The sequence below is a fragment of the Mastomys coucha genome, unplaced genomic scaffold (genome assembly GCF_008632895.1).
Source record: "Mastomys coucha isolate ucsf_1 unplaced genomic scaffold, UCSF_Mcou_1 pScaffold21, whole genome shotgun sequence".
Taxonomy (NCBI): Eukaryota; Metazoa; Chordata; class Mammalia; order Rodentia; family Muridae; genus Mastomys; species Mastomys coucha.
This window is the reverse complement of record NW_022196904.1, coordinates 176,708,027-176,728,139: the sequence shown is the minus strand read 5'-3', so window position 1 is coordinate 176,728,139 and position 20,113 is coordinate 176,708,027. Positions and strand designations below refer to the sequence as shown.

General features: G+C 43.4%; 1 protein-coding gene across 18 annotated transcripts in view; it reads right to left on the bottom strand.

Annotated features, from left to right (window-relative positions):
• Positions 1-20,113, bottom strand: part of Btrc (beta-transducin repeat containing E3 ubiquitin protein ligase) — a 168,304-nt gene that overhangs the window by 10,155 nt on the left and 138,036 nt on the right. For all 18 annotated transcript variants that reach the window (XM_031390467.1, XM_031390468.1, XM_031390472.1 and 15 more), the window contains 7 exons: positions 15,388-15,619; positions 10,811-10,997; positions 5,691-5,787; positions 4,912-5,049; positions 4,331-4,449; positions 2,426-2,675; positions 1,107-1,225 (listed from right to left, as the gene is read on the bottom strand). In XM_031390467.1, coding sequence (XP_031246327.1) covers positions 1,107-1,225; positions 2,426-2,675; positions 4,331-4,449; positions 4,912-5,049; positions 5,691-5,787; positions 10,811-10,997; positions 15,388-15,619 — 1,142 coding nt within the window. The remainder of the gene's footprint in view (positions 1-1,106; positions 1,226-2,425; positions 2,676-4,330; positions 4,450-4,911; positions 5,050-5,690; positions 5,788-10,810; positions 10,998-15,387; positions 15,620-20,113) is intronic.

Genomic DNA, 20,113 nt, shown 5'->3' with positions numbered 1-20,113 from the left:
CTAAAACACTACACTTTATATAACAATAAAACCATGTTCTTTTTGTTGTTGTTTTGTTTTTTGAGACAAGGTTTCTCCTTGTATCCCTAGCTGTCCTAGAACTCACTCTGCAGACCAGGCTGGTGTGGAACTCAGAGCTCCACCTGCCTCTGCCTCCTGAGTGCTGGGACTAAAGGTGTGCGCCACCACTGGTGACTTGAAACCAGGTTCTTCCAGGAGGGAATTCAATCTCCTAGGATGGAAATGATCAGCTCAAGAGAATCATGCTTCCTGAAGTCACACCTAAGAGTGCGGAGCATTGTGTCAGTGACATCTGACTGTTACACAGCACCTCCATCTCAGCAGGAAGACACAGCTGCCACCACTGTCCAGAGCAGTCCTCATCAACAGAAGGGCAAAGACCATCCTCAGGAGGGCTGCTGCAACAGTCCTGAGGCCGTGTGCCCAGTCAGGAGGGCTGCTGCAACAGTCCTGAGGCCGTGTGCCCAGTCAGGAGGGCTGCTGCAACAGTTCTGAGGCCGTGTGCCCAGTCAGGAGGGCTGCTGCAACAGTCCTGAGGCCGTGTGTCCAGTCCCAGAGCTTTGTAGGAACAACAGCTTTGTAGGTTTGATGTGCAGCAGGGTACCTCTTCTTTCTTTCGCCTTCCCTCAGGCGTTCAAGAAAAGGAGAGGACTGATGAAATTTCCAAATCCTAACCATCTCTCTGCCATTTATCTTTGTAAGGGTAAAATACAAGAAAAGTGTATAGACTTGTGCACCCTTTCTATTTAAAGCCAGCCAGCTCTCTGTCCAACTACTGTACTGAAACAAAGTGATGATTTTTAGCAGAGAAACAAATCTTTTTCCTTCTTTTTCTTTCTGTTTTCAACAATGGTGACATGAAGAAAAGGTCTTTATTTAGTAGCATTTTTACACTGCAGGAAACACATCACCTAAAGCCTTTTCTGTGCTGCCTCTCTGGCAGGGCAAACATTTGACCTGTACAAGCTACAGAAAGGAGACATGCCCGATTATAAACATAGGACAGGTAAAGACCATAAGGTTCTGCGCACGAAGGGTAAGGAGGAGGTGGTAGGGATGCGTTCTGGGAAGGGGAGGGTGCTCACCTGATGGTATTGTCAGAGGAGCCGCTCACCACCAGCCTGTCTCTGTATTGCAAACAGGCGATGCCACGCTTGTGCCCATTTAGGGTCCTTACAAATTCACAGGTACTTGTATTCCACACCTGAGACACAAAAGTGACAGCTGTCAATTGGATACTTCTACCAGAAGAACTGGTAAGGAGGAAACAGAAGAGACTCATCAGAGGATGCCGATGCCTCAAACAAACAGCAATGGAAAGCAAGAGTCAGGTTTAATTCATAGTAGTAACACAGGACTAATGGGAAGCCGGCTGCTGTCACCTGAGACTTTGCCAAATGATTTACTCTATGAATTAGTCTCCTTTTGTGTGTATGCATACTTTGTGTCCCCCCTTGGTTCCTTCCCACCTTATTTTTAGAGATGTATATATTTTTTTTAAAAGATTTTTTATTATTATTACTATAAATGAGTACACTGTAGCTGTCTTCAGATACACCAGAAAAGGGCATCAAATTTTATTATGGGTGGTTGTGAGCCACCATGTGGTTGCTGGGATTTGAACTCACGACCTTTGGAAGAGCAGTCGGTGCTCTTACCCACTGAGCCATCTCACCAGCCCGAGATGTATATTTTTTTATGTGTACATGTAACTGCTTGAGTTTGTGTGTACCATGTGTGAGCCAGAATCCACAGAGGCCGGAAGTTGGGTCCTCTGGAGCTGGAGTCCCAGGTGGTTTTGAGCCACTATCTTCATGCTAACAACTAAACTCAGGTCCTTGGCAAAGGTAGTGTACTGCCGTAACACTGAGCTACCTAGGCAGCCCCTCTACCTTTTTCTTCTAGACAGGCTCTTTGAACACAAAGCTTACTATTTGGTGAGAATGGCTGGCCAGTGATCACTAGGGATTTGGCATCGTTGCCTTTCGAGCAATGAGATCACTAATGTGTGGTGACTAATCTGGCTTTTCCATGGCGGTTGGGAATCTGAATGCAGGATCTCAAGTTTATGCGGCAGGCAAGGCCTTTTCACACTGGCCTTTCCTCAGCTCCAGTATGGATGTTTCCTTGAACTTAAACTTGGATTGGCTTTCCTCACGCTCGCCATCATTGCCATCATCCATGGCACTATTATCTTTCCATGCTGGGTCTTGGGCACACCAGGCAAGTGCTCTGCCATGAAGTTACATCTCTAGCCCATAACCATTGCTTATAGAAATAAAAATTGAATTTAATTATTACAGTATTCTACAACAATGCTTGTGTATACTGTTGCCCTCAATCACACTTTTACACAAACTCCTACTGCAGCTTGTGAACTTATTGAAAAGTGGCCTCCTGTTACCTTTATGGTTCTATCTCCTGAGGCAGAAACGATGTATTTATCATCAAAGTCTACAACATTGACCGCAGCTCGGTGTCCCACCAGAACTCTCCTCAGTGTAATGTCAGTTGGGGAAGCCATATCCCATACAGCAATGGAACGGTCTTTGGAGCAGGTCACCATCATGCCATTATTGAAGCGCAGGTGCAGAACGGCTTCACAGTGGTGAATCAACGTGTTTAGCATCTCGCCTGCATTTACATCCCACACTCTGAAAAGAATACCCGGGAATCAGATGGCACTTAGTACAATGCAGTGCCTACCCTTGCTTTCCTTTTCTTTTTAAGATATTGGGGGGGGGGGGTGTTTCTGTGTAGTCCTGGCTATCCCAGAACTCACTCTGTAGACCATGAACTCAGAGCTCTGCCTGCCTCTGCCTTCCAAGTGCTGGGACTAAGGGTGTGCACCACCACACCTGGCTCACCTCCTACTTTCATGGCAAGTGCTCTTGCTCTGCATCCCCCGGGTAGAGTACAAATGGGCCATGAGGAGACACCACTGACAGAGGGAAGGCAGGGCAGTCACTATCATCTGATAATTTAGCCCAGATTTTTGGGTTATTATTTTAACACTGACATTCAATAAAGAAGTCACATCTAAACTAGGAATCTGATGAAGAACAGCAGTAGCATCTATCCCAATCACTGCAGTCATGGCCAAGGTGTTCCGCCACACTTAGTAACGTGGACTTGACTTTCACTGCTCTAAATGCTAAGTTTTCTATCTTACATAGACTCTAAGTTCAAGGCTCCATTTTTGTGCTTTTCAGGGGCAAGTTGGCTAAGATGAACCTTCCTGCCCACCCTAAGCACGTGCTTCATGGCAATGGAGACCCCGGAGAGCTTGAGGACTGTATCAAGATAGAATTACCTTCATCACTCTATTTTTGCATACTGACTTTGTCTTTAAAACCACGTTGTTTCTCCTTTGTAGCTTACCCCCCTTTTGGAAAGTTTTGTTTTTTGTTTTTTTGGTGCTGTCATGTCGCTAAGAGGTAGAAGGCTATTATCTAGCATGCTAAGCCCTGGGTTCAATCCCAAAACTGCCCAGACAACAAACAAACACCACCTCTCTCCTATTCTCTAAGTGACCCAAGCATCTATCTACAGAGCTCTGGCCCCTGTGAGGCACTCCAAAGCTACCAGCCACCAACTGCAAAGGCGGGGTCTGCTGTCCGACAATGAGAGAACGCTTTTCTGGTTCGCAGGGATAACTTTAGAGAGTGTAACAATGCAGAGAACCGCCGTTTATTCCAGTTTTTTTTTTTTTTAAGTTACTTTTGATGTATTACTTTTGTTAAGTCCTTTAGCTTAAGGTGAAATTCCTAGCAGGTTTCCGGCAGTGCTGCTGGTGCCCTGAACTCCAGCTACACTGGACTCCAGCAGCATAATGGCTGTGTCATCAAATCATCAGAGCCTCTGGAAATTGAGGCCCCCTCCCTGAGTAAAGAAAGCTTGCAATTAAACACTGTGGGGATGGCAGGGGAGGGCTGGCAAGGAGCGAGTCTTGCTCACCTGTATCCACTTGAAAGAGTGCATACATGCCTGCATTGCAGTTACAATCACCTGAAAGACAGGCTTCATTCCCTTCCTGCCATTCCGTGAGCTGGCTTCACAAAGAATGTAAGCTTTCCCATAAAGAGAGGGAAGTTCCTATGACATGTGCACCTCCAAATTAAAATCTGTGTGCAGCTTCTTAAATGTGCCAAAGTAGAAATCTACCCAATGGTTCCAACATCAAGTGTTGGTTCCAGAGTGACAAGTGACGGACCGGAAGCTAACAGCTTATTCTTTATGAAGACACAGAGAATCACCGTGACACAAAGTGGAGACTTAGAGTTCAAAAGGAGTGGCAGAGATTCCCTACCTGACGGTGGAGTCTGATGAGCCCGTGATGATTACCCTGTCATCGTACTGCAGACACAGGACAGAGCCTGTGTGGCCTGTGAGGATCCGCTTGCATTCCAGTGTGCTTTTATCCCAGATCTAGGATGGCAAACGAGACCCTTTTGATCACTGGCGTAATAGGATGCTGTGGAGACTTGTTATTCTGGACATGTGTGACCCCCCAAACATCAAAGCCCAGAGGGAGAGACTGCGTTCTTCCCTCCAGGTAGAGCTAAGCTCCTAGATGTGTTGACTTCAGTTCTAATGCTAACTTTATCCTTTTCATCAAGGTGGATGAGTAGCCTATAATTACAAAGGCCAAAATAACAACAGCTCCCATCAGTGCACTTCTAGAAGGGAGTCCAACCCTGGGACTATACATTTGTATGATCCTGTCGGGAGAAGCAGATTTCTTAGGGAAATGATTTTGCCTTTGGTACTAGAACCAATCTACAATTCCCACTTCCTAGAAACCACACTCAAGGCTAGGCTTCAGACTGCTCTATGAATGTGGTCACCCTCACTCCAACAATGCTCCTCCACTCAAGAGGGTCCAGTCACCTTGATGGTGTTGTCCCGGAGGCCGCTGACTATCTTCTGGTCGTCATACTGTAAACAGTAAACCCCTTTACTAGTTTCACTCCGGCAGTGGATTCTCTGTAAACTATGTCGGCCACATCTCCAGTTGGACTCTATTGTCTAAAAAGGAGGATTTAAAGAAGCAGTAATATTAGGAAAGAAGGCAAACCAATAACTCAGTGTGTTACTCTATGGCAGTGGTTCTCAGCCTGTGGGTCTCGACCCCTTTGGGGCTTGATCAATCCTTTCACAGGGGTTGCCTAAGATCACTGGAAAACAGACATTTACAGTATAATTCACAACAGTAGCAAAATTACAGTTATGAAGTAGCAACAAAAATAATTTTGTATGGTTGGGGGTCACCACAACATGAGGGCTGCAAACATTAGGAAGGTTGAGAATCTACTGCTCTATGGGCGACATACAACTAAAAACTAAACAGTAGGCACCAGGTAGAGCTGCATGCCCAGTGGCATCTTAGATACGTGGCATCCATGCCGGCTGATGACTTTCCTTGAAGGCTCATCAGCAAAGGAGTGCAGATGTCACACAGCTGTTTTAGGAAGGTGGCAACCCTTCTCCTCAAAGGTTTTAAAGCTGTACATAAATTGCCTAGGAATTTTTTGTACTTTATCAACCTTATTCTAGTAAAGGATTGTAACTTGCACTGAAGAATTTAATGGGTTTTCTATAGTACTGTAAGTTAAGCACACTAATGATCCCCTACCACTCAGCAAATGTCTGGAAACATTGATTCTTACCTCAATGTCTTGTATAATTTTAGGATAAAGCGCTCTATAAAAGGAGTTGGGAGGAGCATTCTCATCAGGAGGTTTGTTTTTGAATAAGTACTGTCCCCTAAAAGACAAATATTTACCAATGAAAAGATCATAAATCCATTTACAAGCAGCTTTATACTTTTTCAAAGTGTTTCAGCTACCATTGCACGTAACTTCCATTAACTGGCCTGGCAAGGCATGATGGTCAGGTGATTTTGGGAGTTCTGTGTCAAAACATTAACCTGGAATCTAGGGAACTTGACCAACATGGACTCCAGTGCAGAACCTCAGAGGACCGGGCCCTTTGGGATGCTTTATACTGACAGTACCTCAGAACCCATCTACTCATCGGTTAGGCTTCTATACGTTTACTGATTTTATCATTTGATAATAATCTGGTTAATAATAACTAATCACTTTTCTCCCTTGGAGCTGTGGCTTGAACCCAGAGCAGTGTGCACAATGGGTATAGTAGCTACTCTACCAGTGTGCTGCTGTTGAGTTGCATAAGCCCCTGAGTCAAGCTGTGCCAGTGTCAGAGGACATCTAGTAAGCCGGGTAACAGCAATGCTTCCTCTGTCATGACCAAGCTTCATGTTATTTAACACAGGGTAAGATGTGTGTGCTAGCTGGCTGCTTGGTCACCAGAGCTATTCCTCATCACTATGGGAGTCCTCCAGAAGAGGCGATTCAGTTCATACAACAGAAACAAAGGACGGCATGCATGTCTAACAGCAGGGAAGGGAGAGGTGAGAGGAAAGGCTAAGCACACCGTGCCATTATATGTGAGGCAGGAAGCTGCTTTCAGAGGTGTGTTGCTAGGTGCACACACAGATGCATTTCCTGACTTTGATTCCAACGTGCAGCATGTTAGTTAGCATCTCCCCCCTTATGACAGCACATTTCTGAATGCTCCCAAGCTAGATTGCTACTGAAAAAAAGAAAGAAAGAAAAAAAAAGGTAAATGGCAATCACTTCCTGCTGGGTAAAAAATTTAATTCCTTGTCCTGAAGTTAAGAAGCCAGCAAACACGGTGTGGAAGCTAGTAAAGCCCGCTATGGGCGTGCTATGGAAGCTAGTAAAGCCCGCTATGGGCGTGCTGACTGCCGTTCTCACTGGCAGCGTGCCTTGCAAAGTGGAGGTAGGCAGAAATGCCTCTGAGTGTAATCCTGGCACAAGAGAAATCATGTTTTCTCTGGGCCAGTCATCCGCTTGTGCCTCTATAGCTCCATTATAATATAATTAATTGTTTGATGTCTCCAGGAGAGCATCTCCCCTGCCCTCTCCCTATTATACACCTTGAAAATTAGTTGAGAAAACCAGGAAGGCAGCTGGCTCTGATATCTAGCTTAACAGAGAAAAGAAAATTTGTACTGGGGAAGTGAAAAGAACAGGGTTTTTTGTTTGTTCTGTTTTGTTTTGAAAGGACTATGAAACAGGATATATCACCATGAAGGGTAAGTAAACTACTTTGAGAAATAATTCTGGATTAATGGCCTCCTCCTCTCAACAGTTTGATTATATAAACACTTTGCATGCAGATGAGATCTTTAGCTATTGTTTTTCAGAGCCCACCATTCTTGAGACTCTTGTCTTCCTCTGAGTCTCTGTCATCCCTATAAGGGTACTCTAGGATTTCCCTCACATCACTGAGAGTTTCTCTGTATCCTCAGATAACACGACTCAAATGAATCTCGAATCTTGTTTTCTAACCCACTGCTTTTCCTATGCCTTACAAACATAGATCCCCAAATCAAACATGCTACAAAGAAGGGACTAGATATTGAGGACCAGCTCCTTAGTCTCTATCTGTTTTAAGTGACACTCTTTTCTGGTGTGTGACTAGATACTGAGGACCAGCTCCTTAGTCTCTGTCTGTTTTAAGTGACATTCTTTTCTGGTGTATGTTCTTTGACAACAGGGACCACTTCTAGGAGAAATGCCTGGTACCTAGGAAAATGTGAGTGCATGATAAACGTGAAATATTAAATTTAGAGTGTTATCATAAAATGTGATCTCCTGATTAAGAAATGGACCTTTCCCAAGTGGCCTTCCATCATCCTTTAAGAGTTCCCATTACGGAGCAGGAAGTATTATCTAGTGTTATTTAAGAGAGAAAACGGCAAAGTTCATGTCCTAGGGGCAAGCTGTCAAATCCATCTGGGTATGAAATATAACAGCAAAGAGGAAGTTAAATCTTGGTGACTCAAATTGTTCATGCCTTTGATCCGAACACCAGGAGGCAGAGGCAAGAGAGACTTTGTGAATTTGAGGCCAGCTTGGTCTACAGAGTGAATTCCAAGACAGCCAGGGCTGCACAGAAAGATCCTGGCTTAGAGAGAGATAGAGATGGAGATAGAGGTAGAGGTAGAAGTAGAGATAGAAGGATAGAGGGGGAGAGAGAGAGAGAGAGAGAGAGAGAGAAGAGAGAGGGAGGGAAGAGGAGAGAGAGAGAGAGAAGAGGAGGAGGAAGAAGAGGAGGAGAAGGAGGAGGAGGGGAGGGAGGGTGGAAATAAGAAACTGATCCTAAATTATTCCTTCTGAGTAAGGGAGAATCTGGCACATCCCTATAATCCCAGTACTCAGAAGACTGGGACTGGAGGCTTGAGAGCAAGCTGGGCTACACAGCAAGGCCCTGCCTGTCTCAACACCACTACCATCTAAACAGAAAGATAATAAAAGAAAAGGGAGGTACAATTACCACCGGAGACACTAAACACATCCACAGAGCACACAAGTACCTGTATTTACCACTTCATGGAACTATAACAAGTTATACCAAATTGTATCAATTTGATCAAAGACAAGGGAACCTGGTTAAAAAAGCTGAATGACTTGCAAAGAGTGGGAGGGAGTTCAGAGGCTGCAGAGAAGGCATGGACACACCACAGCTCTATCTTCAAGGACCCTTTCAAGAGGCTAAAAAGTAGACTAGGAAGTAACTTAGGAGCAGAAAAATTGCCTAACGTGTTCAAAGCCCTCAGCTTGATTCCAGGCACCACAAAAGCTATTTTTTAAAAAAAGTCCAAAAAACTAATCTTTTCAATAATAGTTTTTATTACTGTCCTAATATCCAACATAAAAGAGTCCACTGTTTAGGACCAACCCTAAACAAGAGTCTGCTTTTCCACTTGCAGTTACAAGGACACACGCCTCTGTAGCACACCTCTGTCCCCTGCCTTCAGAGCAGAGAGCAGGTTAATGTTTATGATGAGACTTACAGTCATTCACAGGACAAATGGAAACGAAGTCAAAGTGTGTCTTTTTTTTTTTTTTTTGAGACAGGGTTTCTTTGTGTAGCCCTGGCTATCCTGGAACTCATTCTGTAGACCAGGCTGGCCTCGAACTCAGAAGTCTGCCTGACTCTGCCTTCCAAGTGCTGGGATTAAAGGCATGCGCCCACCACTGCCCAGCAACAAAGTGTATTTTAACAGGGCATGAGTTTTTCAAATTGAGACTTAAAGCCTTAATTATATGGGGGAGAGTTTGCTTTCCTAAGATACAGAGAATCTTCTTAGACACCCTGAGATTTCCCCAAGTAAGCAGCTGTGTGCTCCATTTTGAAAGCTGGTCTTGGACTCAGCAAATAATGATCTCTGACTGCCACACATAATAACTATCAGATTATGAAGTCACTAAGCAAAGGCAGTTTCTATTCTCCCACACAGAAAGACATTAAGAAAAAAAGAGAAACAATAACAATATGCTCCAGTTTGAAGTCATACAGCATTTGGATCTGGAACTGGATTTGAGAGCAAAGGTTTTTAAGTTTTCCTAATAGCTCACACAACAGAAAGCTCTGACTGACAGGCTCACCGGGATGCTCAGCTCAACACTTTCATGAAGAACACCAAAGCGAGAATGTGAAGGAAAGTTGCTCCATATGTCTGTCTGTCTGTCTGTCTGTCTGTCTGTCTGTCTCTCTCTCTCTCTCCTTCCCTCCCTCACTCCCTCCCTCCCCCTCCCTCTCCTGCCTCAATTTCCTCACTTGCTGGATTATAGGACGGGCTACCACATCCACCCAGCTAAGTGAAGGCTTGATGTTTTTCCTATAGTGCTGAGGACTGGACCCAAAGCATTTCATATACAACGAGGGCACCCTCGGCCCTTAGCTGTTTTTACACTTGTTTTGAGACAGGGTCATACTATAGAGCTAGAGTGGGACACATATGTACTAGCCTCCTTCCTTCTTCTTGGGAAAGCAGGCCCTGCAGTACCACACCTAGCTTCCCTTTAGCAATCTTAACTATCTGAGGTTGTGTATGACTCCAGACCCAAAAAGGACAAGAAAAAAAAAAAGTTAATTTTGAAGGCAATCACTGGGCACACACATGCCTATTATCATTTTTTATCAAATATACTTAATAACTTATTTAATGAATCATTCATAACTGACTTTCTTATAGTGACATTCTAGAGACACACTCTGAGGCAAAATTCTAAAAAGAAAATTATCTTCAAGAAGTTTTAATGAACTGGTGCCCTGTGCTCAGGGGCTGGTAAAGTCTCTTGGGCACTGCCTGCACAAGGCCTCAGGGAATTCATAATTAAACAAGCAGATCTAAAGACACAAGTTTTAAGAAGAAACATGATTTATACTAAATTCCATTTTTCATTCTTTCTGGTAGCTATAGCTTAATTCTACTTGAGCATAAAGATTAATTTTTGATTACAAAGATGATGAGAAAGTGAAGGTGGGGACTACATAGAGGAACTCTGGTGAAGAACAACACTTTCATTTTCCCCAGAAGAGGAGGAGGAGGCAGGAGTGGGTTCTTTCTCCCTGGTTCAAAGCTATCTCTCCTTCCTGAAAAGTTGTCTCTCAGCCTTTCTACAAAATCCCAGCTTCTGTCCGAGAGCAGAATGCTTGAATTAGAAGGGTGGCCAGTTTTCTTTTTTCTTTTGCAAAACATGTCATCTTATGATTGACTGGTCAGAAGAAAGGCTACCGAGTACATGGACAACAGTTTGCTTATATTTTTAGCTATAAATTGCACAAGGACTACAGATGATGGGCTGTGGCCTCGCTGGCTCCCGACACTTCATCGTGCCCAGCAGCCAGGCCAGGGAATGCTGCAGGAAGAGAAAGGGTAAGGGCTCACCACCCTCTGCGCTCTGCCAGGCCTCGCCACAGAGAGTCTGTCCTGACCATCCTCTCGATGAGCTTCTTCCACAGCATGCCGTCTGACGTCACACGGTACCACTCTTTGCACACAAGCTCAGCAGCACACAGTGACTTGGCGTCCAAGTACGACAGAATGTTCTCAGCAATATGGTCCAGACCCCGTGCTTCAGTGAGGGAAGAAAGCACAGAAAAAGAACACAGCGGGTGCTGAGCAATTGTTCACAGAAAGCCCTTTAAAAGAGCAGCACATGCCGTGAGATGAAGGCATACTACTGTCTCTAGTGTGGTCCAGCTTTGCTCAAACAGAGACTTGGGTAAAATGAGTGTCAATAATTTTTCCATAAGGTTACAGAAGTGAACAGTATTTTCCATCTTCTGTTAGATAAGGAAGTTAAAGCTAACAACAAGCAAACCCCCCAAGACATTAAAAATAAAAAGGAGTCCAGAAAACAGTTCACATCTATCTATATGGATTTCAACACTAGGGGATGTTCTATGGATGGCATCTCGAACTCAGTGATTCAGACCCCCGAAATCCTGATATTAGGTCCATTTCTCATTCTTTTCTATTACTGTTGCAGTTCCAAAGCTATTCAATGAAAGAAATATCCTTTAAATGTTCTAGGGAGAGGCAGCAAGTCAGACTGTTCTGAGACATGGCATGTGGGCATGCAGGAGAGAAGTGGCCCAGGAGTACCCTGAGAGGAGAGACACACTGGGATATTAAGGTTCAAAGATGAGTCTGATTGCATGTGTTAAAAAGAAAACAAAACAAATTTTACTGCTCTAAAACCTAAGTGACAACTAACCTAAAATGGAACAAAAAAATCTTACCAGTAAGTAAAGAAGGTAGCATTTCAAAGGAAAACAGGGCAGACTGATCTTGGGTGGTGGAAATTACCATACTCCCCAATTAAAGCTCTTTAACCATCCAAATATGCATCAAAGCCTGGGTGGGGAAGAGCCCATCAAACAGCACGGCCACCCTAACTTCTGGCATTGTTGCTCTAAGTTCTCAGGTCAGAAGAAACCAGTCACAATTAGTCATCCCTGAGGTTTTCTGAAGGCTCACAAGTGGGAAGGATTCTTCAGCCTTCTGTCTGCAGGCATGAATGGAAAAGGACCGACTGCACGCATTTTACTTTGTGTGTTGCCCCTGAATCATATGGAGACACACTTGGCTGCCATTAGCAACAATCCAAATATGCTTATTAAACATTATTCTAATTATAAAAATTGTATGGCTATCTGTCAAATATTCCAGCGGATTTGGGGAAAGCAAGCTTTAAATGGATCTTGTTTGGCTGGCATCACATGTTCATATTTAAGTATAAACAGATGGAGGCATTCGTCACCTAATTCTTATTAAAGGAATATGACTATAAGCTAATTAAAGATAATAAACAGTTCTTCATACACAATACAATGATGGTGTATTCCCAGTCTTTTATATTTGAACCTGCACCGTAAGTGTCCAGGAGACATCTTACATTTTTAATGGCTAGCATCAGGTTGCTCCTGATCTTTTACAATGTCCCAGTAATAAGTCGCTGGAAGTAATTTCACCTAACACTCCAAACAAAACCATTACATTAATGGATTATAGGCAATTTCTGAAGTAGTTTGGTTTACTCAACACAGCCAGATGGTGTAGGTTGAGAAATTTAAATGGCTGTTAAGCACTGGACATGATTTAATACCACATAGCCTGGTCAGCAGATAGACACTAGGGATCAGTGCACTATTAGGCAGGATACACTGGTCCAATCAACACTGGCTCAATTCTTAGTGTCTAAGCCTGAGACAGTAGCATGTCTCAGTGATTGGGGAGACAACAACAAGAGGTGTACTCAGATTGTATAAAGAAAACTGCCTATGGCTACAAAAAAATCCAGGATTTTATAAGATGACAAAATCTATTCTATTTGAGCAAAGGATATAGGTACAACTCAGTTTTAAAGTAGTTATTCATAATATACAAATACACATTTAATTTTAAAGGGTACTTTCTTTAAGTTCAGAAAACCAAGACTTTTGAGAGGTAGCACTACATAGTTAGTTCTGAAATGGCTCAGCTAGTGCAGCGTGCCTGGAGGACAGGGCCAGCATGGACCAAAGCCCTTTCCAGACCAGGCTGCTGGCTGAGGGGCACACACAGCTGCGATCCCAGAAGGAGGAGGAAGAGAATAGTAAAGCCCAAGGCCTGTTTAAGTTACACAGTAAGACCCTGTCTCAAAAGGAAGAGAAGAAAAAAACTTGAAAAGGTTCCTGCTTGGGGCAGCGGGCAGGAGTTAGCGGCACCCTGCTTGTCTGGCAGTGTGAGCCTGGGTTCAATTTCCAACACCAAACCAAAACATCCAGTAACAACAAACAAAACATCCAGTAACAACAAACAAAACCATCCAGCCAAAATAAACACAAACAGAACAAAATCACACCCCACTCAAACTCCTTATATTCTTGTTGTTGTTGTTGTTGCTTTGGTTTTTCGAGACAGGGTTTCTCTGTATATTCCTGGCTGTCCTGGAACTCACTCAGATCAGGCTGGCCTTGAACTCAGAAGGGATTAAAGGCATGCGCCACCACTGCCCGGCTCTCATATTCTTTATTATAGCAATTCTACTTTGTGTGCTTTTCTTCTGAGACTGTCTAGAAGATTAATGCGTAAGAATGTCTACCATGGTATAATTTATACAGAAAACTATTAACGAGGGGTTAAATAATGTGTTTGTCACTGTAAAACATACTGTATAAGACTAAAGTTATTTAAAAGAACCCACACTTAGGAAAACAGACTTTAACATATTTAATAAAAATATACTAGGAGAATATATTAAGTTATTTATTTATTTACTTTAAAAAAAAAAGAAAAACAAACTCTAGATCTATAGGGAAAGAAACACATGATCAGAACTTTATAAGAAAAACAAAGAGTTCAAAGAGATGCCTGTGTGGTAGAGTTCTGGGCAATTGTATTTCTGTCTCCCTAGGGCTGGGACTACAAGCGCACCCCCCTCTTTCAGCTCTCTTATATAGACTCTGGGGCTCAAACTTGGGCATTTAGCTTGCATGGTAAATATTTTACTGGCTGACCTTTCATTCAAATGTGTGTGTGTGTGTGTGTGTGTGTGTGTGTGTGTGTGTGCGTGTGTGTGTGTACACACATGTATTTTCTAAATTCCATATGACCATCAAACCCAGTCAAAACAGAAAAATACCCTCAAATAAGACCTGCCATTGATGACCCTGACTATACCCTGATGAAAGTGTAGCCTGTATAAAAGCTTCCGATTTCCACGCCTTGCAGTGCTCTGCGTCATCATTAAAGAAGGGAGGGACTCCTCTGGAGATGCTCACTTAGTGATGGAATACTCATCTAGTTTGCGCAGGCTCCCGGTTTGCTTCCTGCCTCCACAGACCTCCTACGTCAGGAATTGGGGGTGCAGGTCAGGAGCAGTGTGTTTGCTCTCTACAAACAAGCCCTTGCTTGAGCCACAGAAAAGAGGGGCATCTCAAGTATCTCTCACGTGCGCGCACACACAGGCGGGAAGTGCCAACAGATGACATACGCAGCAAAGGCTGAGACCTTCTTTCTAAAATATTTCAAAAAACGTTGTTTTTAAAATTAATTCCTATAATTTAAGCATTTTGTTATAGATGTGGTAGAAGCTGATACATGAGGACCCTGGTTTTTTAGCCAGCTTGAGCTAGGTAGAGAGAATGTTTCTTAAACAACAACAAGATAAACACACAATTTTTTGTTGCTAAAATTCACATTCAAATTCAAGTACATGAAAGGAATTGAAAATAAAACATATAATGCAAGTCATGCCTCGAATCAGGTAACACTTCAGGACAAAAACCAAAGCTAGCTTTGGAACTGCATCTGGGCTAAACAAAGAGCCGAGCAAAGGCAGAGCAGTCAAAGGAAAGTGGGATTTAATTCTGCAGTTTGGGTTGCTTTTACTTCGATGAAGGTATAATGACTGACTTAGTGTGTAACTATCAACCCAAACCACAATTTTAAGTTCATTTATTTTTATTTCATATGTGCTGGTGTTTTGCTTACATGTCTGTATAAGGTTGTTGGATCCAATGAAACTGAACTTACAGACATCTGTGAGTTACCATGTGGTTGCTGGGATTTGAACTCAGGACCTTCGGAAGAGCAGCCAGTGCTCTTAACTGCTGAGCCATCTCTCCAGCCTCCAAACAAGAATTTTTAAAAGAGAAATGTAGCTGGTACACTTGTAGTCCCAGCAATTAGTTTCTTTTATCCTCCCACACCCCCACCCCAAAAGGGTTTTTCTGTCTAACAGAGCCCTGGCTGTCCAGGATCTCCCAAGTGCTGAGATTACGGGTGTGTGCCGCCATGCTTGACACCCTAGCACTTTCAATGCCAAGGACTGCTGAGTTTGAGGCATGTCTTGGCTTCACAGTGAATCTGAAGCTACTGAGGTTATGGAGAAGCAGGGCTGGGAGAGCAAGGTTCAAGATCCAGTTCTCCTACTGCTGTAGCAAATTAACTAAGACTTTACAAGGAAGCACACGTACCTGGGAGCGCTGTTATGAAGTCCCTCTGGAGCATGGGCTTTAGGTAGGAGTTGATGTGCCCATGCTGGTAATGACACATTTGGGATATGAGGTGTTCTACAAATTCCACTTGATCAGACTCTGACCACTGCTCAAAATACTTGACACACAGCTCCTTTTCCTTCTCATAGCTCGCTGAGAGTTTCCGCTGCTTGGGCACAATCATGCTGGAAGTGCCATTGGCAAGTTTTGTCTACAGGAAGGGAGGGATTGAAAGAAACGTTCAATAGTAAGCATTGAGAATGAGGAACAGTCTGAGTCTCCTGGTCTGGCATGCTAGCTTGTATCTTTGCAACTGGATTATTCTTGTTGGAATTGATTACTTGTGAACCATGATCATGTTGAAAGCCTTACAAATGCCTGAGTAAGATGGTAAATCAGTACACTGTGGGAAGACCAAGCATCCATCTCTACAAGTTCACGGACATTCCTAATCTATGGTGATGCACAGAGTAAAAACTGAAAGCAAAACGTATATAATCATCACTAGCAAGCAAAAAGTTTAATTTGCTCTTTCTTGTATATAGCAGTTATTGGACAGACAGATAATCAGTTGTTCACACTGACTTTTTTTTTAGTAGTCAATTAAGTTTTCCACACAAAGAAAGATCAATGAATATTTATAGACCCCATAGCATCTTTGCAGATTAAGTCTAATAACTCATAAATGGAAGTTAACATTTTCTTTCCAAAAATCCCATCTTCCCTGGTCATCAAAAAATTAAAAGGTATGCTTTTTATTAACAGTCATTTGATATTTACTGAGTGTCTACAATGTATTTAACATTGTTCTAGGTGCTAGGAATACAATACTGAACAAACCTAGCAGAGCATCATCAGGAACATGTATTATACTTGAAGAGGTACCTATCACTCAATATAAATAGCACTGCTGAAAAAAGCAGAATGAAATATTAGAGAAGGACTGGAGAAATGACTTAGCAGGTAAAGGAACTTGACACAGTCTGATGACCAGAGGTTAATCCTTGGAATCCACATGGGAGAAGTGAACCAACTCCTACAAGCTGTCCTCTGACCTTCACACATGCTCTGCGGAGTGTGCGTGTGTGTGTGTAAAAAAGAACAGAAAGAGAGAGTACGATATTATGTCAGGCAAAATTCTAAGATGATCCCATGAAGATTCCCACTACAGCTGTGTAGGCAAGTCTTGTGGACCTCTATGAGTTTGGGGACAGCCTGTCTACATAATGAGTTCCGGGGCAGTCAGACCCACTCTTAAAAGAGAATCCTATTATACATATACCTTCCCTTACATCAAACACTATTGTAGGTGCTGTTAGGTTTAAAATAATGACACAAGTCAGTTGACCTTAAAAGAGATTACAAAATTGAAAATGGGAGTGCACACCTGTAATCCTGGCATCCAGGAAGCTGAGGCACAGCTGCAAGGTCAAGGCCAGTTTGGGCTTTCATAATGAGTTCTAAGCTGGCCATATAAAAGTATACAATTTTTCAATAATTATTACCTAGTTTATATAAGGTCTTCGGAGTTTTTTTTATAAGACACGCTTTTTTAAAAATTTATTTTATGTATATGAACACACTGTCATTGTTTTCAGACACACCAGAAGAGGACATCAGATCCCATTACAGATGGTTGTGAGCCACCATGTGATTGCTGGGAATTGAACTCAGGACCTCTGGAAGAGCTGTCAGTACTCTTAACCACTGAGCCATCTCTCTCCAGCCCCCAGAGTTTTAATTTGCAACCCCCCCCATGTGGGTGCTGAGGAGGAAAGTGGACATGTGATATAGAGAATTTGATCAAACTCTAAGAACAGCTGCTACTGATAAGCATCTAGGAAATCAAGAGTCTTTTAAGTTTTTCTGTAATGATAAGGATAGTCTGCTCCTAAGAGTAAGGTGTGCAGATTTCCCCAGGAGCTTCTAGGTGAGAACTTGGCTGGTTAACACACTGATCTCAGCTTTATGACACCTGAACTGAGAACACAGTCATGCTGGGTCACCCTTCCCATCTCTAGAAGCATGAGCTGACAATGAAGAGGTGTGTCAGAACTTGCCATACCTTTGATAATGTTACTCAGGAACTTAACACGATTGCTTACCTCTACTTAGTCATGCAGTTTTCCTAGTGGGTGATAGTGAACCTAACACTTTGTTATATAGGGAAGAGTAACCTAACTGGGGGGATTTTGAAAGCAGAGACAGCATTCTGTCAGATATGCTCAAGACCCCCAGAACAGGCAAAGGGAGCACTGGAGATGTCTAAGCCATCCTACATTTAGTCCATTTAGCTAACATCCATACATGTCCTCATCAACCTCTACCTTCCTTCCCTCTTGCACGGGCGCTGCTTTTCCCACCAAGAGAAGTTAACAGGGTGTGGAGAGTCACAATCCAGGGCACTAAGCCCAGATAACTTCCACTCTCTTCTTACGGCATGAGCCACCATGCTGGAGAGAGAAATGGAGTATGAGAGGCCACAGGGACAAGCACTCAAGAGGTATGAGGGACACACACACACACACACACACACACACACACACACACAGATCCTGATTGTGTGGAACATGCACTAGGAGGTCACACATAGACAACAGGAGACAACTTAGAGGCTACTCTAATGGTCCATGGAAGAGAAATCATCTTTTAGACTATAGTGGTAGCTGTAGAAGTGGAGAGAAAGAATTAGTAACAGTATATTTTGAGGGCAGAGCAGATCTTATCTAAACCTGGATGTGGGCAGGAGAGACTCACACGTATGTTTGAGGTTGCAGTGCATTGAGAAAAGACATAGAAATCGACAGACAGCTACTGTCAGAAAAGTGATTTTTATAAAAGGATGACACAAATGAGCACAACTGGATACCTAAGCAATTTGATGGACAATGGACATATCTTCCTGAGGTTGACCTTTAATGAGGCATGGAGACCCATGGTGCTATAGAATTCATCATGCTTACATATGCTGAATGTTGCATAACACTGTCCCACACTTGGGTCCTCTACTTCTCCCATTAAGACAACAGCCTGCCTGTCTTTATCTTCTCCATAAGACAAATGGAACAAATGGAACCTGGTCAGCAGCTGATATCAGTGGATTTCCAAGAATGCCATGAAGGCACCTATCTACGAAGAAAGAGTGACGCCTGTAAGCAGCAAACCTGGTGTGCAGAGCTGGGGGATTCCTAGCTTTGAGGCGTTGTTCCCATAAAGAGTACCAGTGATTAATAAGGACCTGCTGGGCACTGGCCATAGGGAGGGAGTTCAAGCTACTATGTGGACTGTTTGCAACTTAGCAAAGGGAAACTCATCAAATGAGGAGTAAGACTTACAGTACTAATTAGCATACTGGTTTACAAGCTTAACCAAAAAAGCCACTTGTTATCCCAATGACAGAAGTCCACAATATCATCATTATTATCTCTGTCATAAAAGGTAGAAATGGGCTGGAGATATAGCCCAGTGGCCAGAGCATTTGTTTAGCATGGGCTGTGTCCTAAATTTCACATATACACAGGTGCTGTGGTATAGGAGGATCAGAAATTTAAGGTCATCTTCATTTACATAGCAATTTGGAGGCCAACCTGGACTAAATGAGATTGTACCTTACGAAAGCAACAGAGCAGCTCCCCTCCTCCCTCACAAAGAGAACGAACGGACTGGTTGGGGCAGAGCTGTCTTTTGGTCAGAGCTCAATTCAGGTAAGAGGGAACTGTCAACCCAATGAAATGGCTGTTTCTGCTTTCCATGACCAGGCAGATCTGTGATCCAATGCTTGCTGCTGAAGCTGTCAGGCTGTCAGATAAGACCACCTAGGAACTGAGGGAACCTGGTAATTTTCCTGTTGAGCTAAGCTTCAGTCCAGGCTTTTTCTTCTGCTTTCCATGATCAAATCCTAAGCAGGTCTTAAAATATTGGGTTATTAGGAAAGAGGAGTGAGGTGAACATTCACGCATTTACCAGCTGCTCTGGGTGGCGCGGGAGGCCCCTCCTCTGTCTGTAGTTATCACCCTTCACAAGTGTACTTCCTTTAAGAAGACTCGTCCCTGACAGCCACTGTCAGTTCAAATGGGATCAATCCTGAACATAACCCCTCCTCTATACACAGCCACTAAAGCTGTGGCTCTGGAATTGGGAGACTCACTGGCTTCCCCTGTTGTATCTGTTTTCCTCATTTATAAAATGGGGATAACAGGAACCATTTCACTACTTTCATGACAGAGAAAAAGGCACAACAAGCCTGCTTATGAATCACACGGAGAGAGGTATTTAGCATCCCTACCCCATCAGTGTGTCCATACTGGCTTGGGCAAACACTCTCCCACTGAGGCTACAGCCTAGTCCCAAATCAGCACTGTTAGAGCTGGGCTTCCTCCTTCCTTCCTTAGTTTAGATTTAGTAAGTAGTACATGCATGGAGGGTGTAACATAAAGTGCAGAGAGTGCTGAGCTGTGACAGATGCCCAGGACAGCCCCAGACCACACAACAGGTCAGCATGAGCTTCACTGCACCCCTTCGCAGGCACTTGCTACCATAAGAGTAACTCTGGTTTCATTTCACTTTGGGGACAGGGTCTAACTATGAAGCCCAGGTTAGCTTCAAATCTGTGCCAATCCTTCTGCCTTAGCCTCCAGACTGTTGGGATTATATGGTAAGCCACCACAGCAGGCTAACACATTCTTTTGAAAATCATCCACTTAAG